The sequence below is a fragment of the Chelon labrosus genome, assembly GCF_963514085.1.
Source record: "Chelon labrosus genome assembly, chromosome: 14".
Lineage (NCBI taxonomy): Eukaryota > Metazoa > Chordata > Actinopteri > Mugiliformes > Mugilidae > Chelon > Chelon labrosus.
This window is the reverse complement of record NC_140347.1, coordinates 1,700,511-1,717,857: the sequence shown is the minus strand read 5'-3', so window position 1 is coordinate 1,717,857 and position 17,347 is coordinate 1,700,511. Positions and strand designations below refer to the sequence as shown.

At 44.6% G+C, this 17,347-nt stretch overlaps 1 protein-coding gene across 1 annotated transcript in view; it reads left to right on the top strand.

Moving 5' to 3' along the window:
• Positions 1-12,937, top strand: part of LOC311499374 (protein NLRC3-like) — a gene marked incomplete at its 5' end in the record, with an annotated part of 66,016 nt that extends 53,079 nt beyond the window's left edge. The window contains one exon of the mRNA XM_084560331.1: positions 11,540-12,937. Coding sequence (XP_084416457.1) covers positions 11,540-12,087 — 548 coding nt within the window. The 3' untranslated portion in view covers positions 12,088-12,937. The remainder of the gene's footprint in view (positions 1-11,539) is intronic.
• Between the last annotated feature and the right edge of the window lie 4,410 nt (positions 12,938-17,347).

The following is a 17,347-nucleotide window of genomic DNA, read 5'->3' as shown; positions in this document are numbered from 1 at the left end:
AAAATTATTAAAACAACACCAAACTATTTAGGGGGGCTTAAGAATATTTCAGGAGGGCTTCAGCCCCCCTACAACAGGCCTAACGACGCCACTGATTGAAGCTATTCCATTGGGTTGATGACTGTAAATCTGTCATGAACCTCATCACACGTCACTGGTGTACACCAAGCTGAGCCACCTGCTCTGTTCTTTATAATCCTCAGATGGATCCTCTTCTTTTATCTGTTCCTGAGCCTATGCTCTTTGTTATTTATGTTGGTAGATTTGTTTGTTTGGGTCGTGGTTCATAAAAGGACTAGGCTAATGATTGAAATATTAGTTGTTGATAGTCACTGAATGGTGAGATAAACGGGGTTGTGCAGTGGCAGCGTGGAGGGGGGTGACTCCAGGACGCTGGAAGTCACTGTTCAGCCTTCTTGAGGTGTCGTGGGCCTAACTTAACCAAACATGGGTGAAGGGAGGTGCCCACTTGAAAACCCCAATGACATGCTGCATACTGCTGTTGACTAGGCCAGGTATCTGATGTCTTCATGTTGCTTGGTAGTGATATTTCTTTGTTTGTGGAACCAACATTAAAATATGATATTAACAGGAATAAATAATTCATTAAGATGCAATAGTTAAATAAGTTAAAATATTTTCATGTAATTCATCAAGGTCTAAAATGTTAACCAACAGTGATTTAATGCAGACAATTAAAAGTCTGTATTTCCAGTTAGTGCCTCTTTCAGACACTAGGGGCAGCACTGAAGTGATGCTGCACAGAAAAGACGTAGAAGAAGAAAGCAGAGAAGACAAACGGACATTAGCGAGTAAATATTTGATAAAAAGTTGATCTAGGACCTGTAAAACAACACCTAACTGGTCGGGAATTGATGAAGAGCATATTAAAAATAAGACACAGCGGTTTTGGTGAGTTTGACCTCATTTTATTGTGCTTTTGTTTCCGTTTTGAGCGCTAGCGGAGAGCTAAAGTTAATGAACATAAACTGTTAGCTAGTTAATATTATCCGGTTTATTAAGGAATTATTGTTGTGAATGTAACCAGAGAGTGAATGTATATTGTGTAAGAGGAAAAGTGTTGAATTATTTAGTGTCAAAGACGGAGCTGTAAGTTCAAAGGCACCGCTCCGCCGCCATTTTGTGCCTGAAAGAATGACGTAGCGGTAACTAGGGCTGCAACAACGAATCATTAAAATCGATAAAATTTGATTATTAAAAGAGTTGGCAACGAATTTCATTATCGATTCGTTGTGTCGCACCATTATTATGCCACGGAGATGTTTGTTGTATAAAACAAAAGTTGAGTTGAGCGGAGCGGACGTAGAGGATAGACCATCGGAGAGACCCTAACGTTGTTCTGAAACATGGCGGAGGTGGAGAAATCAGTACAACCAAGTCATCCACGCATGCGCGCAGATAACACTGAGGACGGGGGGGATTCATAGTGACCCCCCTCAATTCAGGGGCGTCGCATCCGTGGTGGATGTGGGTGTTTTCCCGGTGAGAGGGTTCAAACCCAAACCTTTTCTACAGTTTCTGAGCAGTTCCTCTCAAACGCCTCACTACAGTCGCTCAGTTTCTCAGGCCGCTCTGTGTCTGCGCTCGCTGCCGCTGACTCCTCCCCCCTCCCTCCCGTTGCTGCTTCAAACTGACACCGGCTGATGATTGGCTGTTCTCGTCTTAAGTCCCGCCTCTCTTGCTGTATTAGATTTATCGTTCAGCTCGTGCCGAGGAGGCGGGAACTAGCTAGGTTCATAGTTGATACCGTCACCGCCCACCCAGCTGTTGGTCCTTTTCTGAGAGATGGCGTGATTTGATGTGTAATACCCGCAGTGGCGGGAGGGGGAGCTCTGAGCCCCATTGTTAGTGAAACCGCGGGAGAATAAGACATTTACATCTGCACTTTCCAGGTACTGTGAATGAGTATTTATGCTTTAGAGGTTTTTAAATAAGCTTGACATGTGTTTATGTTTTGTTGATATGTCTAGTATTGTGGGTATTATATTTCTCTTTTTAGACTAATGCTAATTACTAACTGGGATATACACGGGTTTCCTGTTTACAAACATCACTGTATATGTACGGCTATAATTATCATGTTAGGCGGGTAATGTAAAACGTAGCCAATTTTAACAGCGGCATCAATCGGACAGCCCGATTTTACTTTTAAATTAAAGTTAAGAACCCTTCGTTTTTCTTTAGTCACAGAGCTTTCCTGGCTGGATCACATATCTGGAACATTTAGCTGAATTTACCTTTTTGGAGATTTCGAGCTCTTTGTCATTTGACGTGCAGGCTATGCTAAGATATGTTGACGTGCAGGCTATGCTAAGATATGTTGACCTGCAGGCTATGCTAAGATATGTTGACGTGCAGGCTATGCTAAGATATGTTGACCTGCAGGCTACGCTAAGATATGTTGACCTGCAGGCTATGCTAAGATATGTTGACGTGCAGGCTATGCTAAGATATGTTGACCTGCAGGCTACGCTAAGATATGTTGACCTGCAGGCTACGCTAAGATATGTTGACCTGCAGGCTACGCTAAGATATGTTGACCTGCAGGCTATGCTAAGATATGTTGACCTGCGGGCTATGCTAAGATATGTTGACGTGCAGGCTATGCTAAGATATGTTGACGTGCGGGCTATGCTAAGATATGTTGACGTGCAGGCTATGCTAAGATACGTTGACCTGCGGGCTATGCTAAGATACGTTGACCTGCGGGCTATGCTAAGATACGTTGACAAGCAGGCTATGCTAAGATATGTTGACAAGCAGGCTATGCTAAGATACGTTGACCTGCAGGCTACGCTAAGATATGTTGACGTGCGGGCTACGCTAAGATATGTTGACGTGCGGGCTACGCTAAGATATGTTGACCTGCAGGCTATGCTAAGATATGTTGACCTGCAGGCTATGCTAAGATATGTTGACCTGCAGGCTATGCTAAGATATGTTGACGTGCAGGCTATGCTAAGATATGTTGACCTGCAGGCTATGCTAAGATATGTTGACGTGCAGGCTATGCTAAGATATGTTGACCTGCAGGCTATGCTAAGATATGTTGACCTGCAGGCTATGCTAAGATATGTTGACCTGCAGGCTATGCTAAGATATGTTGACCTGCAGGCTATGCTAAGATATGTTGACGTGCAGGCTATGCTAAGATATGTTGACGTGCAGGCTATGCTAAGATATGTTGACGTGCAGGCTATGCTAAGATACGTTGACGTGCAGGCTACGCTAAGATACGTTGACGTGCAGGCTATGCTAAGATATGTTGACGTGCAGGCTACGCTAAGATATGTTGACCTGCAGGCTACGCTAAGATATGTTGACGTGCAGGCTATGCTAAGATATGTTGACGTGCAGGCTATGCTAAGATATGTTGACCTGCAGGCTACGCTAAGATATGTTGACCTGCAGGCTATGCTAAGATACGTTGACGTGCAGGCTACGCTAAGATACGTTGACGTGCAGGCTATGCTAAGATATGTTGACCTGCAGGCTATGCTAAGATATGTTGACCTGCAGGCTACGCTAAGATATGTTGACCTGCAGGCTATGCTAAGATATGTTGACGTGCAGGCTACGCTAAGATATGTTGACCTGCAGGCTATGCTAAGATATGTTGTCGTGCAGGCTACGCTAAGATATGTTGACCTGCAGGCTATGCTAAGACATGTTGACGTGCAGGCTATGCTAAGATACGTTGACGTGCAGGCTATGCTAAGATATGTTGACGTGCAGGCTATGCTAAGATATGTTGACGTGCAGGCTATGCTAAGATATGTTGACCTGCAGGCTATGCTAAGACATGTTGACGTGCAGGCTATGCTAAGATACGTTGACGTGCAGGCTATGCTAAGATATGTTGACGTGCAGGCTATGCTAAGACATGTTGACGTGCAGGCTATGCTAAGATATGTTGACGTGCAGGCTATGCTAAGATATGTTGACCTGCAGGCTATGCTAAGATATGTTGACGTGCAGGCTATGCTAAGATATGTTGACGTGCAGGCTATGCTAAGATATGTTGACCTGCAGGCTATGCTAAGATGTGTTGACGTGCAGGCTATGCTAAGATACGTTGACCTGCAGGCTATGCTAAGATGTGTTGACGTTCAGGCTATGCTAAGATATGTTGACCTGCAGGCTATGCTAAGACATGTTGACCTGCAGGCTATGCTAAGATACGTTGACGTGCAGGCTATGCTAAGATATGTTGACGTGCAGGCTATGCTAAGATATGTTGACGTGCAGGCTATGCTAAGATACGTTGACGTGCAGGCTATGCTAAGATATGTTGACGTGCAGGCTATGCTAAGACATGTTGACGTGCAGGCTATGCTAAGATATGTTGACGTGCAGGCTATGCTAAGATATGTTGACCTGCAGGCTATGCTAAGATATGTTGACGTGCAGGCTATGCTAAGATATGTTGACCTGCGGGCTGTGCTAAGATATGTTGACGTGCAGGCTATGCTAAGATATGTTGTTCTAAGTATTAAAATACAACCTGTAGTTAAGTTGAAAGGGGATATCTCTGAAGCAATGATCCAACCGGCATGCTATAACAACATTAGCACTCGCAAACGTGATATCAGTTAGCTAGCGCTAGCTGCTAGCCTGCTACGAACAGATTTACTGAAGGCAACGTCTTTTGTTTCCAACTTTGTTAAACTTTAACATGAATGAACGTGAACATGGACGAGCATGGAATATTAAACATCTGGCATCATCACTGGCTCTTTTAGTGCAGCCAACCACACAACAACTCCTTGGCATTTTGACTGTACTAGTACTACTACTACTACTACTACTACTACTTCTACTACTAAACGAAACACACAAAGATTCAGTCCTCCTCCGTTATCAACACTCTCTGAAAACACGTCTTTCTGTCCCCTGTCTGCGCGCAAACACTTGTGACGTTGCCAAGAAATCCACGTATACTTGATGATATAACTTTTCAGTATTGACTGAGGTTTGCTAGAGCCACAGCTGTAACTGTCTGAGCCTGTTCCTTTACCAGTGCACCCTTGTGTGTGTGTGTGTTATGGGTGCTGCTTATTTCCATCCCAGGTGCACGTGTGTGTCTGGTGTGTTTCTATCAAAGTCACAGTTTCATTTCAGACGTTTTGATCAGGGTGTATGTGAGGATGTGTCCAGGAGTGAGGAAGACAGAGATGAAGCTTTTTAGTGCAAACCATTGGCCCATAGCCTGTTATGAAAGGAACTACTGGAGCGCTGGTTAAACCCAAATTACACTAAAAGAACTTATTGAGTTGAAATCATTTGCTGACAGCTTGGTCCCCCCCACTTCAACAATCCCACCTGCGCCCCTGCATCCAAGGTGCAGGACGCCCAAATTAAACTACAAATGAGACCAGGAAGTGGAATCCAGTGTTCAGCCTGGTTTGTAACGTGTTGATGCTCCGGGTACGGTACGGTCGTACGGCGCAGGCCAAGCGGGGAGATTTTATGGTCACGTAGCGTTTGTTAGCGATATGGATTGATGCCTTTTGGATTCCAGACTTCTCCTGTCACATGAACCTCGTTGTCAACTTGGGAAATGGACAAGATGTAAGTTTAATGATTGCTGGCTTTGTAAGGTGGAGTTGGAGAGAAGCTTAGCCACGTCTGCTAGTAGTATGCTTCAACATGAAGTAGCAGGCAGGAGACCAAGTGGAGGGATTTCAGCTCAATACATTTATTAACCAGAACCATATAAAGCAGGTCTCACGGCTCATTAGAGAACACTAGAATAACAGATAATAAAACGTTGGTGGACTGGAGCCTTCACCAGCGTCCACATTACGGAGATGATGGAGGAAGTCAAAGAAAGAGAGTGACACCTGCTGAACTAAGAGATGAAAACAAAGGAGGCGCCGCCGTGTGGCGTAAACTGGTACTGCTCCATGTAAAACTCTGGCTGTTACAGTTTGAGAGAAATGATTTGGTTGATGAGCTGAAACGTGCTGAACAATCCTGATGAGGTGAACTGCTGACTCTACTGATTCTGCTGCTTCATCATCATAGAGTCACGTGCACGCTCACATCTTTTTGTGCACTTTATTTCATATATTGTGCAGATGTAAAGCATACATGTATGTTCTTTGTGTTAGTTCATTTGTTTTTTAAATCATTCCTTTAACAGCTCAGAGATGTTCAAGGAGCAACCTGTTGATGCTCTTTCTGCTCTGTCAGCTCTGTTTCTGAATAAAGGGTTGGAAATTAATGCTTGTTTTGTCCGACTCATCGATTAATGGAAAAAATAATGGATGATTAAAATAATGGTTAGTTGCAGCCCTAGCGGTAACGTTGTGATTGAGCCAGTTGGTGAAACCTTGTTGATGTAAAGTTGAGTAGCTCCACTGATTTATTTTGTCGGTCCATCTGGGTTAAAAGTGTCTTGTGCAACATTAGTGAGTTTGTGTTTGTACTGGACTGTGTTGTGTGTGTCTTGATGTTAGGGGCTTAGTCTCTGGAGCAGGGAGAGAGGGGAGAGTGTTCAGAGTTGGGATAGCTTGGGGAACGAAGCTGTCGCTGAGTCTGAGTGTTCTGGCCAAGATGCTCTGGAAGCATTTAGCAGCAGGCAGGAGGGAGAAAAGGCAGTGGAGGGGGAGGGATAGGTTGGCCTAGGATGCTGGAAGCTTTCCTGATACACCTCCACTTGTAGATGTCCTGAAGGGCAGAACGTGATACTGGGCTGTACGCACCACTCTCTGCCTTGTCTTTACATCAAGAACTGCACCGTTTCCAAACCAGATGATTGCAGTGATGCTGCTCAACAGAATCCTCTCAATGGTACCTTGGTAGAAGATTGTTTACAAGTGTGGAGGGCCACTTGCTCTTCTTAGCGTCCTCAGGAAGCAGAGGCGTGGCTGAGGCCTCTGACTTCAACATCAGACTAACCTGCTATTTCCTGGGGTTGTGTCCTCTCAGTTTGAAGTGGAATGAGTCTGTGGAAACAGGCAGTTTCCTTTTATTGGTGTTTCAAGATCATGTAGACAGGAGCAGAATATTAATGTAAATATGAGTATGTGTCAAATGAATCAATAATATTCAAATCAAATCTAACATTTAAAGAAAACTGTCTGTTTCCACAGACTGATTCCACTTCACCCTGATAGTAGACACTCTCAGGATGTCACCCAGGAAATACCAGGATATTCTGATTTGGATTTTCAAAATAAAGGCCCCTTAAATGGATCTATATTTAATATTATACCACCATCAAAAGCACCTTCCTGTTTTTCAATAAGAAGTAATATTGTTTAATTTACATGAAGAACAGCTGCAAGAATGATTTGCAAAACTAAATAAATAAACTCCAATAGTAATAATAACTAGAAACTTCCTGTGGAAACTGACTGTGCCGATGATGCTGCCGTCCAGTTTAAAGTGTGCGTGGTGATGACTGTGACAAACTCCCGCTAGCCTCAGGTGTTGGGCCGCTTAGCCCCGCGGGTTAGCTCGCTAACATACCGGAGCTATGCTGGAAGGCTAGCTGAAGGCTAATTCATTGGTCGGCTAATAGTTAACTTCTATTAACAGTTCATCTATGTTGGACACAAACACTTCACATATAAATAATTCTAGAAACTCACTGACCTGATAAAGTGAAGGAAACACAGATGTTCTGTTAGGAGTTGAGGGGTCATAATGTTTTGGCGCTCTGTAATGGGTTGAGGGGTCCTAATGTTTTGGCTCCTCTGTAATGGGTGGAGGGGTCCTAATGTTTTGGCGCTCTCTAATGGGTTGAGGGGTCATAATGTTTTGGCGCTCTGTAATGGGTGGAGGGGTCCTAATGTTTTGGCGCTCTGTAATGGGTGGAGGGGTCCTAATGTTGTGGCGCTCTGTAATGGGTCGAGGGGTCATAATGTTTTGGCGCTCTGTAATGGGTGGAGGGGTCATAATGTTTTGGCGCTCTGTAATGGGTGGAGGGGTCATAATGTTTTGGCGCTCTGTAATGGGTGGAGGGGTCATAATGTTTTGGCGCTCTGTAATGGGTGGAGGGGTCCTAATGTTTTGGCGCTCTGTAATGGGTGGAGGGGTCATAATGTTTTGGCGCTCTGTAATGAGTTGAGGGGTCATAATGTTGTGGCGCTCTGTAATGGGTGGAGGGGTCATAATGTTTTGGCGCTCTGTAATGGGTCGAGGGGTCATAATGTTTTGGCGCTCTGTAATGGGTGGAGGGGTCATAATGTTTTGGCGCTCTGTAATGGGTGGAGGGGTCATAATGTTTTGGCGCTCTGTAATGGGTGGAGGGGTCATAATGTTGTGGCGCTCTGTAATGGGTGGAGGGGTCATAATGTTGTGGCGCTCTGTAATGGGTGGAGGGGTCATAATGTTGTGGCGCTCTGTAATGAGTTGAGGGGTCATAATGTTGTGGCGCTCTGTAAAGAGTTGAGGGGTCATAATGTTGTGGCGCTCTGTAATGGGTCGAGGGGTCATAATGTTTTGGCGCTCTGTAATGGGTCGAGGGGTCATAATGTTGTGGCGCTCTGTAATGAGTCGAGGGGTCATAATGTTTTGGCGCTCTGTAATGGGTTGAGGGGTCATAATGTTGTGGCGCTCTGTAATGGGTCGAGGGGTCATAATGTTTTGGCGCTCTGTAATGGGTCGAGGGGTCATAATGTTTTGGCGCTCTGTAATGGGTCGAGGGGTCATAATGTTGTGGCGCTCTGTAATGGGTCGAGGGGTCATAATGTTGTGGCGCTCTGTAATGAGTTGAGGGGTCATAATGTTGTGGCGCTCTGTAATGAGTTGAGGGGTCATAATGTTTTGGCGCTCTGTAATGGGTTGAGGGGTCATAATGTTGTGGCGCTCTGTAATGAGTTGAGGGGTCATAATGTTTTGGCGCTCTGTAATGGGTTGAGGGGTCATAATGTTGTGGCGCTCTGTAATGAGTTGAGGGGTCATAATGTTTTGGCGCTCTGTAATGAGTTGAGGGGTCATAATGTTGTGGCGCTCTGTAATGAGTTGAGGGGTCATAATGTTGTGGCGCTCTGTAATGGGTCGAGGGGTCATAATGTTGTGGCGCTCTGTAATGAGTTGAGGGGTCATAATGTTGTGGCGCTCTGTAATGAGTTGAGGGGTCATAATGTTTTGGCGCTCTGTAATGGGTTGAGGGGTCATAATGTTGTGGCGCTCTGTAATGAGTTGAGGGGTCATAATGTTTTGGCGCTCTGTAATGGGTTGAGGGGTCATAATGTTGTGGCGCTCTGTAATGAGTTGAGGGGTCATAATGTTTTGGCGCTCTGTAATGAGTTGAGGGGTCATAATGTTGTGGCGCTCTGTAATGAGTTGAGGGGTCATAATGTTGTGGCGCTCTGTAATGAGTTGAGGGGTCATAATGTTTTGGCGCTCTGTAATGGGTTGAGGGGTCATAATGTTTTGGCGCTCTGTAATGAGTTGAGGGGTCATAATGTTTTGGCGCTCTGTAATGGGTTGAGGGGTCATAATGTTTTGGCGCTCTGTAATGGGTTGAGGGGTCATAATGTTGTGGCGCTCTGTAATGAGTTGAGGGGTCATAATGTTGTGGCGCTCTGTAATGGGTCGAGGGGTCATAATGTTGTGGCGCTCTGTAATGAGTTGAGGGGTCATAATGTTTTGGCGCTCTGTAATGGGTTGAGGGGTCATAATGTTGTGGCGCTCTGTAATGGGTCGAGGGGTCATAATGTTTTGGCGCTCTGTAACGGGTCGAGGGGTCCTAATGTTTTGGCGCTCTGTAACGGGTGGAGGGGTCATAATGTTGTGGCGCTCTGTAATGGGTTGAGGGGTCATAATGTTGTGGCGCTCTGTAATGAGTTGAGGGGTCATAATGTTTTGGCGCTCTGTAATGGGTTGAGGGGTCATAATGTTGTGGCGCTCTGTAATGGGTCGAGGGGTCATAATGTTTTGGCGCTCTGTAATGGGTTGAGGGGTCATAATGTTGTGGCGCTCTGTAATGGGTCGAGGGGTCATAATGTTTTGGCGCTCTGTAACGGGTCGAGGGGTCATAATGTTTTGGCGCTCTGTAACGGGTGGAGGGGTCATAATGTTGTGGCGCTCTGTAATGAGTTGAGGGGTCATAATGTTGTGGCGCTCTGTAATGGGTGGAGGGGTCATAATGTTGTGGCGCTCTGTAACGGGTGGAGGGGTCATAATGTTGTGGCGCTCTGTAATGGGTGGAGGGGTCATAATGTTGTGGCGCTCTGTAATGGGTGGAGGGGTCATAATGTTGTGGCGCTCTGTAATGGGTCGAGGGGTCATAATGTTGTGGCGCTCTGTAATGGGTGGAGGGGTCATAATGTTTTGGCGCTCTGTAATGGGTGGAGGGGTCATAATGTTTTGGCGCTCTGTAATGGGTGGAGGGGTCATAATGTTTTGGCGCTCTGTAATGGGTGGAGGGGTCCTAATGTTTTGGCGCTCTGTAATGGGTGGAGGGGTCCTAATGTTTTGGCGCTCTGTAATGGGTGGAGGGGTCCTAATGTTTTGGCGCTCTGTAATGGGTCGAGGGGTCATAATGTTGTGGCGCTCTGTAATGGGTCGAGGGGTCATAATGTTGTGGCGCTCTGTAATGGGTGGAGGGGTCATAATGTTTTGGCGCTCTGTAATGGGTGGAGGGGTCATAATGTTTTGGCGCTCTGTAATGGGTTGAGGGGTCATAATGTTTTGGCGCTCTGTAATGGGTTGAGGGGTCATAATGTTTTGGCGCTCTGTAATGGGTGGAGGGGTCATAATGTTTTGGCGCTCTGTAATGGGTGGAGGGGTCATAATGTTTTGGCGCTCTGTAATGGGTGGAGGGGTCATAATGTTTTGGCGCTCTGTAATGGGTCGAGGGGTCCTAATGTTTTGGCGCTCTGTAATGGGTGGAGGGGTCCTAATGTTTTGGCGCTCTGTGATGGGTGGAGGGGTCATAATGTTTTGGCGCTCTGTAATGGGTGGAGGGGTCATAATGTTTTGGCGCTCTGTAATGGGTGGAGGGGTCATAATGTTTTGGCGCTCTGTAACGGGTGGAGGGGTCATAATGTTTTGGCGCTCTGTAACGGGTGGAGGGGTCATAATGTTGTGGCGCTCTGTAATGGGTGGAGGGGTCATAATGTTTTGGCGCTCTGTAATGGGTGGAGGGGTCATAATGTTTTGGCGCTCTGTAACGGGTGGAGGGGTCATAATGTTTTGGCGCTCTGTAACGGGTGGAGGGGTCATAATGTTTTGGCGCTCTGTAATGGGTTGAGGGGTCATAATGTTTTGGCGCTCTGTAATGGGTGGAGGGGTCATAATGTTTTGGCGCTCTGTAATGGGTGGAGGGGTCATAATGTTTTGGCGCTCTGTAATGGGTGGAGGGGTCATAATGTTTTGGCTCCTCTTCTGCTGCCTGTGTCAGCTCGTTAGGGTCCGGTTGTCATGGCTACCAGGGCCAGCTGCTGCTGAAGTCTCCTTCTGCCTCTCACCTCTGACTGATCAGTGAGGAAAGAAAGAAGAAATCCATCAGATGTGTCAGATGATAAACTGCAGCTGTGTTGTGTCTTTTTCTCTCCATCAGATTTCTGTCAACTTGAAGTGGACACAAACTCAGTCAACACAAACCTCAAACTGTCTGACAACAACAGGAAGGTGACACATGTGGAGGAGGAGCAGCCATATCCTGATCATCCAGACAGATTTGACTGGTCTCAGCTGCTGTGTAGAAATGTTCTGACTGGTCGCTGTTACTGGGAGGTTGAGAGGAGAGGAGATGTTGATATATCAGTGAGTTACAGAGGAATCAGAAGGAAAGGAGGCATGAAGGACATCTGGTTTGGAGGGAATGATCAGTCCTGGAGTCTGATCTGCTATGATCGTCATGGTTACTCTGCCTATCACAATAACAGATCAACATCCATCTCGTCCTCCTCTGTCTCTAACAGAGTATCAGTGTATGTGGACTGTCCTGCTGGAACTCTGTCCTTCTACAGAGTCTCCTCTGACAAACTGATCCACCTCTACACCTTCAACACCACATTCACTCAACCTCTCTGTCCTGGATTCTGGTCACCATCTGGTTCCTCAGTGTCTCTGTGTTCTCTGGAGGAAGGAGAGTCTTTGAAGTGACAGCAGCTTCAACTCTGAGCTTTAGTTGTTGATGGTGGATGATGTTTCTCTTTGGTTTACAGTTGAATCACTGATTGTGATTTGATGTCAGAATATGTTTGGTCTTAGAAGTAGTGAAATGATCTCCTAACCACTGAACTCCTGGAAGAACTGGACTGACTTTGATGATCACTTCTATCTGGATAATCCTGGACACATGAAGATCAAACTGAGAGGTCTCATGTCTGAAATGGCTCTACACGTATCCTGAAGTACAAACAGTATTACTTGTTATGTCAGATTGCTGACGTATCCATTTTAATACTGAATCCATTATTCTGCTGCACTACTACACTGCTATCTAATAACCCTTGATATTCTGACCATGTCAGCTTTGTACAGCTAAACAGATAACAGCATGTAGAAGGAAAACTCTTGACATTCTTGTTGAGGATTGAGGTTATCTTTTGTTCTCTTTTCTTCCTCAGTTTTATTTCTTAAAGTTTTCTCCATACAAGTTTGTAAGACTGAAAGAATAAACACAAAATAAACATTACAAAGTATAACATCTCTCGTGTCTTTTACACTATAAAACTACAGACGCTCTTAATGCATAGAAATTAAACATCCATATTATCACCAAACACACTGATATACACGCTATCTATATTACTCAATAAATATGAACACATCCACTAATGAACCGGCGTAGTCCAAAGTTCCTTACTGAACAGATTAAACAGTACATCGGCACAACAAAAGGCTTCAACCGTGAGTGGAACTTGAGAAACCCGACACAATCACAAATGTAACAAAACACATTACCTAAAGTAAACATGTACATCACGCTAAACCACAATATTGACATGTATTTACTTACAGACAAAGAGTTACCCATGCTCCCAGACGTAGCAGACTCGTAGAGGATTTCCACGTTGTGTCCGAACTGGTCTGTCACTGAAACGGGTCCGACTAATAACTATCACTCAACGCCACAAGGCGGAACACTTGATCATTTTACCTTGTGTAACTGTGTGATTGTGTTTCCCTGTATTCAGTTAAATCTCTTTTCATTTATCAGGATCAAAACTCTTGTTGCTGAATACAAAGTTGCACTCAACTCTCTGGAAGTTTGCATGTATCCACTGTTTGCTATGATGAGAGCTGATGTTGGTTAGTTATCTGAACCAACATTTTCACTCCAGAACAAAAAACAACTAATTAGATAATGTTCTGTTTTTATTTACAACATTTAAATCATGTGGCATATTCTTCATCATCAAAATACAGTCTCCATTTAGTTACTGTGACTCATTCACTGACTCAGTTCATTCATTTGATATTGAGTACTTTTTCTGTTTTTTCTTGTTACTGGGTTGGTCAACGACAGTTCTCCAGTTTACAGAGATATACAGTTTCTAATCTACTTATAGTTTCTATTAAATCAAAGGTTTTACTTTTAAATCAGTTCACATTACATTACAGTGCATGAAATAAAGTTTATTTAGCTAATCTGTGATTTTTAAGCACTGATAGCAACTTGACAAGAAGCTAAGTCATTGTGAAGTAAAACACATTGTAGAACAAATCTAAGGATCTTCAGAAAATAAAATATACTAGAATCATTCCACAGAGATCTCTGGGCTTCAAATTAAACACTGCTTTCTTCTTCTTTAGAATTTGTGTTGATCTAATTAGTACTCTCAGTGACAAGTACTGCAGGTCAGAGGAACTTTATCTTAGTCGTGTGTTTACTTCCACCCAGCAGCCGTGTTACAGTTATTTGTGAAGTCTTCTCAGAGGGCTTCATGATCCATTTACAGTTTGTCACTTCATAATAATAATAATAATAATAACTTAAATTATATAGCACCTTTCAAAAACAAGTTACAAGGTGCTGTACAACAACAACAGAAATAAAACAGGTCAAATACAATTTCCTGGCAACAACATAATAAAACCACCAAGAGAAATAAAATTGGACTTCAAATTTAAAATCACCCACCCACAGCAAAGTAATCATACAACAATAATAAAACAAAATTAAGAGAAGGCCAATCAATAAAAGTGAGTTTTAAGAAGAGATTTAAAAGAAGCCACTGAGCTCGCCTGCCTGAGATCACCGGGCAGGGAGTTCCACAGCTGTGGAGCACGGACAGCAAAGGCCTGGTCACCTTTAGTGACAAGACGGGACCTCGGGACCGTAAGCAAGGCTGCGCCGGCGGATCTCAGGCAGCGGTCAGGCTCATATGGTAAAAGCAGGTCATGGATGTAGGCAGGAGCCTGACCATTCAGGGCATTAAAAACAAGTAGTAAAATCTTAAAATCAATTCTAAGGCCCCGTCCACACGTACCAAAACGATCTTTTCCCCCTCCACTTTCCCTGGCATCGTTTCAAGAATATCTGCGTCCACACGGATCCGTTTCAACAGACTGAAAACGCTACTTCACATTCCAGGCCTATAAGTGGCGCTGTTTCAGTTTCAGAAATTCACCAAAAATGGAGAGGAAGAGGCGGAGCATGCGCATAAACCTTGAGTGCTGTTTACAAAATGTTGCTTACTATGTGGTTGTCCATCAGCCTTTTTTGCTCAGCGTGGTGGCACAGGAGCATGATATTTTGCCCTATAACCCTAATCTCCAGCAGGAACACGAGCATGTAGTCCGCCATTGTTGTTGATGTTGTTATGAGACGTCTCGTGGGATATAAGAGGTGGAAGGCTGCTCGAGGGGTGTGGCGATGACATCATCGAAACATTTTTCCCCATCCACACGAAAACGCAAGAGCTGCGTTTGCGAATTTTTCCACCCTGGGACCAGGTTTCAGAAAAGTGCATTTTGGGGCAGTGCGTTTACAGGATTCGTGTGGACGATCGGCGATGCAAAACATCTGCGTTTAAACCAAAAAGTTTCTCCGTGTGGACGGGCCCTAAAACTCACAGGCAGCCAGAGGAGAGTGGCGAGGGTTGGCGATATGTGGTCACTTCTCTTAGTACCTGTTAAAAGCCTGGCAGCTGCATTTTGAATGAGTTGCAGTCTACGGATGTTTCCCTTGCTGATCCCAGTGTACAGAGCATTACAGTAGTCAAGTCTTGAAGATATAAAAGCATGGACAACCTTCTCCAAGTCTGCAGAAGAGAGGAAAGAACGGATTCTTGCTAGCTGTCTCAGCTGTCCAAAACAGGATTGTACTACCTTGGTTACCTGTGAGTCAAATGATAGCTCTGAGTCGAAAATGACACCAAGGTTGCAAGCCTCTTTCTGGATACAAAGGGTAGAGGGGAGACTGTCGGGAATACAGATGCTGGAGCTAGATGGAGTGAAAAGGATGACCTCTGTTTTTGATTCATTTAGCTGGAGAAAGTTGTTGGACATCCATGTTTTTATATCTGTCAGGCATGAAAGAGTGTGGGAAACATCTGAAGAGCCAGGTTTTAGTGGAACATATAACTGGGTGTCATCCGCATATAAATGAAAGTTTAGGGTAGCATGTCAATATAAAAAAGCAGGGGCCCCAAAATTGACCCCTGGGGGACCCCACAAGACAGGGGAGCATCACCAAGAGTCACTGAGAAGGACCTGTTTGGTAAATCGGACTTGAACCAGTCAAGTGCCACACCACTGATGCCAATAAAGTGTTCCAGACGGCTAATTCAAATATCATGGTCCACCGTATCAAAGGCTGATCTGAGGTCAAGTAAAATTAAGATGGAACAGAGCCCCGAGTCAGCTGCAAGCAACAGGTCATTTGTGACCTCAATAAGAGCAGTCTCAGTCCTGTGCTGCGAGCGAAAGCCTGATTGGAACTTTTCAAGGAAGCCATTATTATCTAAAAAGGCAATCAGCTGTGTAGAGTCGACTTTTTCTAAAACCTTTGATAAAAATGGTGTAGTGGAAATTTTTAATTTTTAGTGTTGACTGTTATGCATGTAACTGTTACTGACTGCCACTAATGAGAAAGGTCTAGGGATGCGCTCGGAAGTTTCTGTGAACTGTTCTTTCTTTCGGTCACACACGAACATCTGCAGATAACAGTTGATACACGAGAACCTTCTCAAGGTCAAACTGTTGTTGGGCAAACTAACAGAAATTATAATGTCATACGAAGGACAAGAACCAATGAATGTGAAGTAACTTGACCATATGCAAAGTGACAACGCCTAGTTCGAAGTATAAAATATCTTGTAAGACCTAAACTGCCCCGCGAGAGTCCTCGGAGCATTCACAGTCTGTGTTGTTCTGTGTATGATTCTCCCCCCCTTCGCGAACGGTATACCTTTGTTTGATGCAATAAAACTCACAAAGACAAGACCTTTGACTTGAGATCTTTTTATTCAAAGTAAATAGAAAAAATCCACAACAATGGCAACTTGGAGATCGGTCTAAAATTGTTTGAAAGTGAGGCGTCCAAAGTGGGCCTTTTTAAAAGTGGATAGACCAGGGCATGTTTAAAACAGGATGGAAAAGTGCCAGTTGACAGAGATAGATTAACAATGGCTAAAACATCGGGACCAACCGTCTGAAACACATATTTTAAAAACCAGGTGGGCAAACAGTCTGAGAGGCAGGTGGAAGATCTCGATGCTGTAACTATGCGCTCCAGAGAGGACAAGGAGATTTCGTTAAAATTAGTTAAAGGAGAGTGGAGATAAGAGACTGTGTCAGCTTCTCTAAAAACGGTGCCAAACTGCTCTCGGATCTGTGCAACCTTATTTACAAAATGATGAAGAAATTCCTCACATATCTCTGGGGAGGGATCAGGGAACTGGCTGGGTGCAGGTCGAGTCACAGAATAAATGGTTTTAAAAAGTACCCTGGGATTGTGGCCCTGACTGGCAATCAAGTTGGCGAAGTATGAGTTTCTAGCCACTTTGACAGCACGCTGGTACGAGGACATGAGACCTTTAAGGGAAACGAGGGAGCCACTATGCTTGTCCTGTTTCCATTTCCGCTCTGCCTTCCTGCACTGTCTCTTTAAAAGCTTGAGATCTTCACTCAACCATGGGCATGAAGAGGGAGTCTTCTTTTTATATCTTACGGGTGCAATAGAATCTAATAATAGTAGTGCAGGAGTAATTGAAATCACTGACCAGTTTACCTACAGAGAGAGGGGGTTGTAGATGGTTACCACGCATTGAAGAAAAGGCATGGCAGAAGGTTGGAGCAGAGAGTGAGCTAAGGGGGCGAGAGCGGATTTATGAGGTGGGTTTAGGGACTGGAGAGAGGTGAGGAACCTGGAAGAGAACTGCGTTGTGATCACAGGCCACAAAGTCAGTCAGAA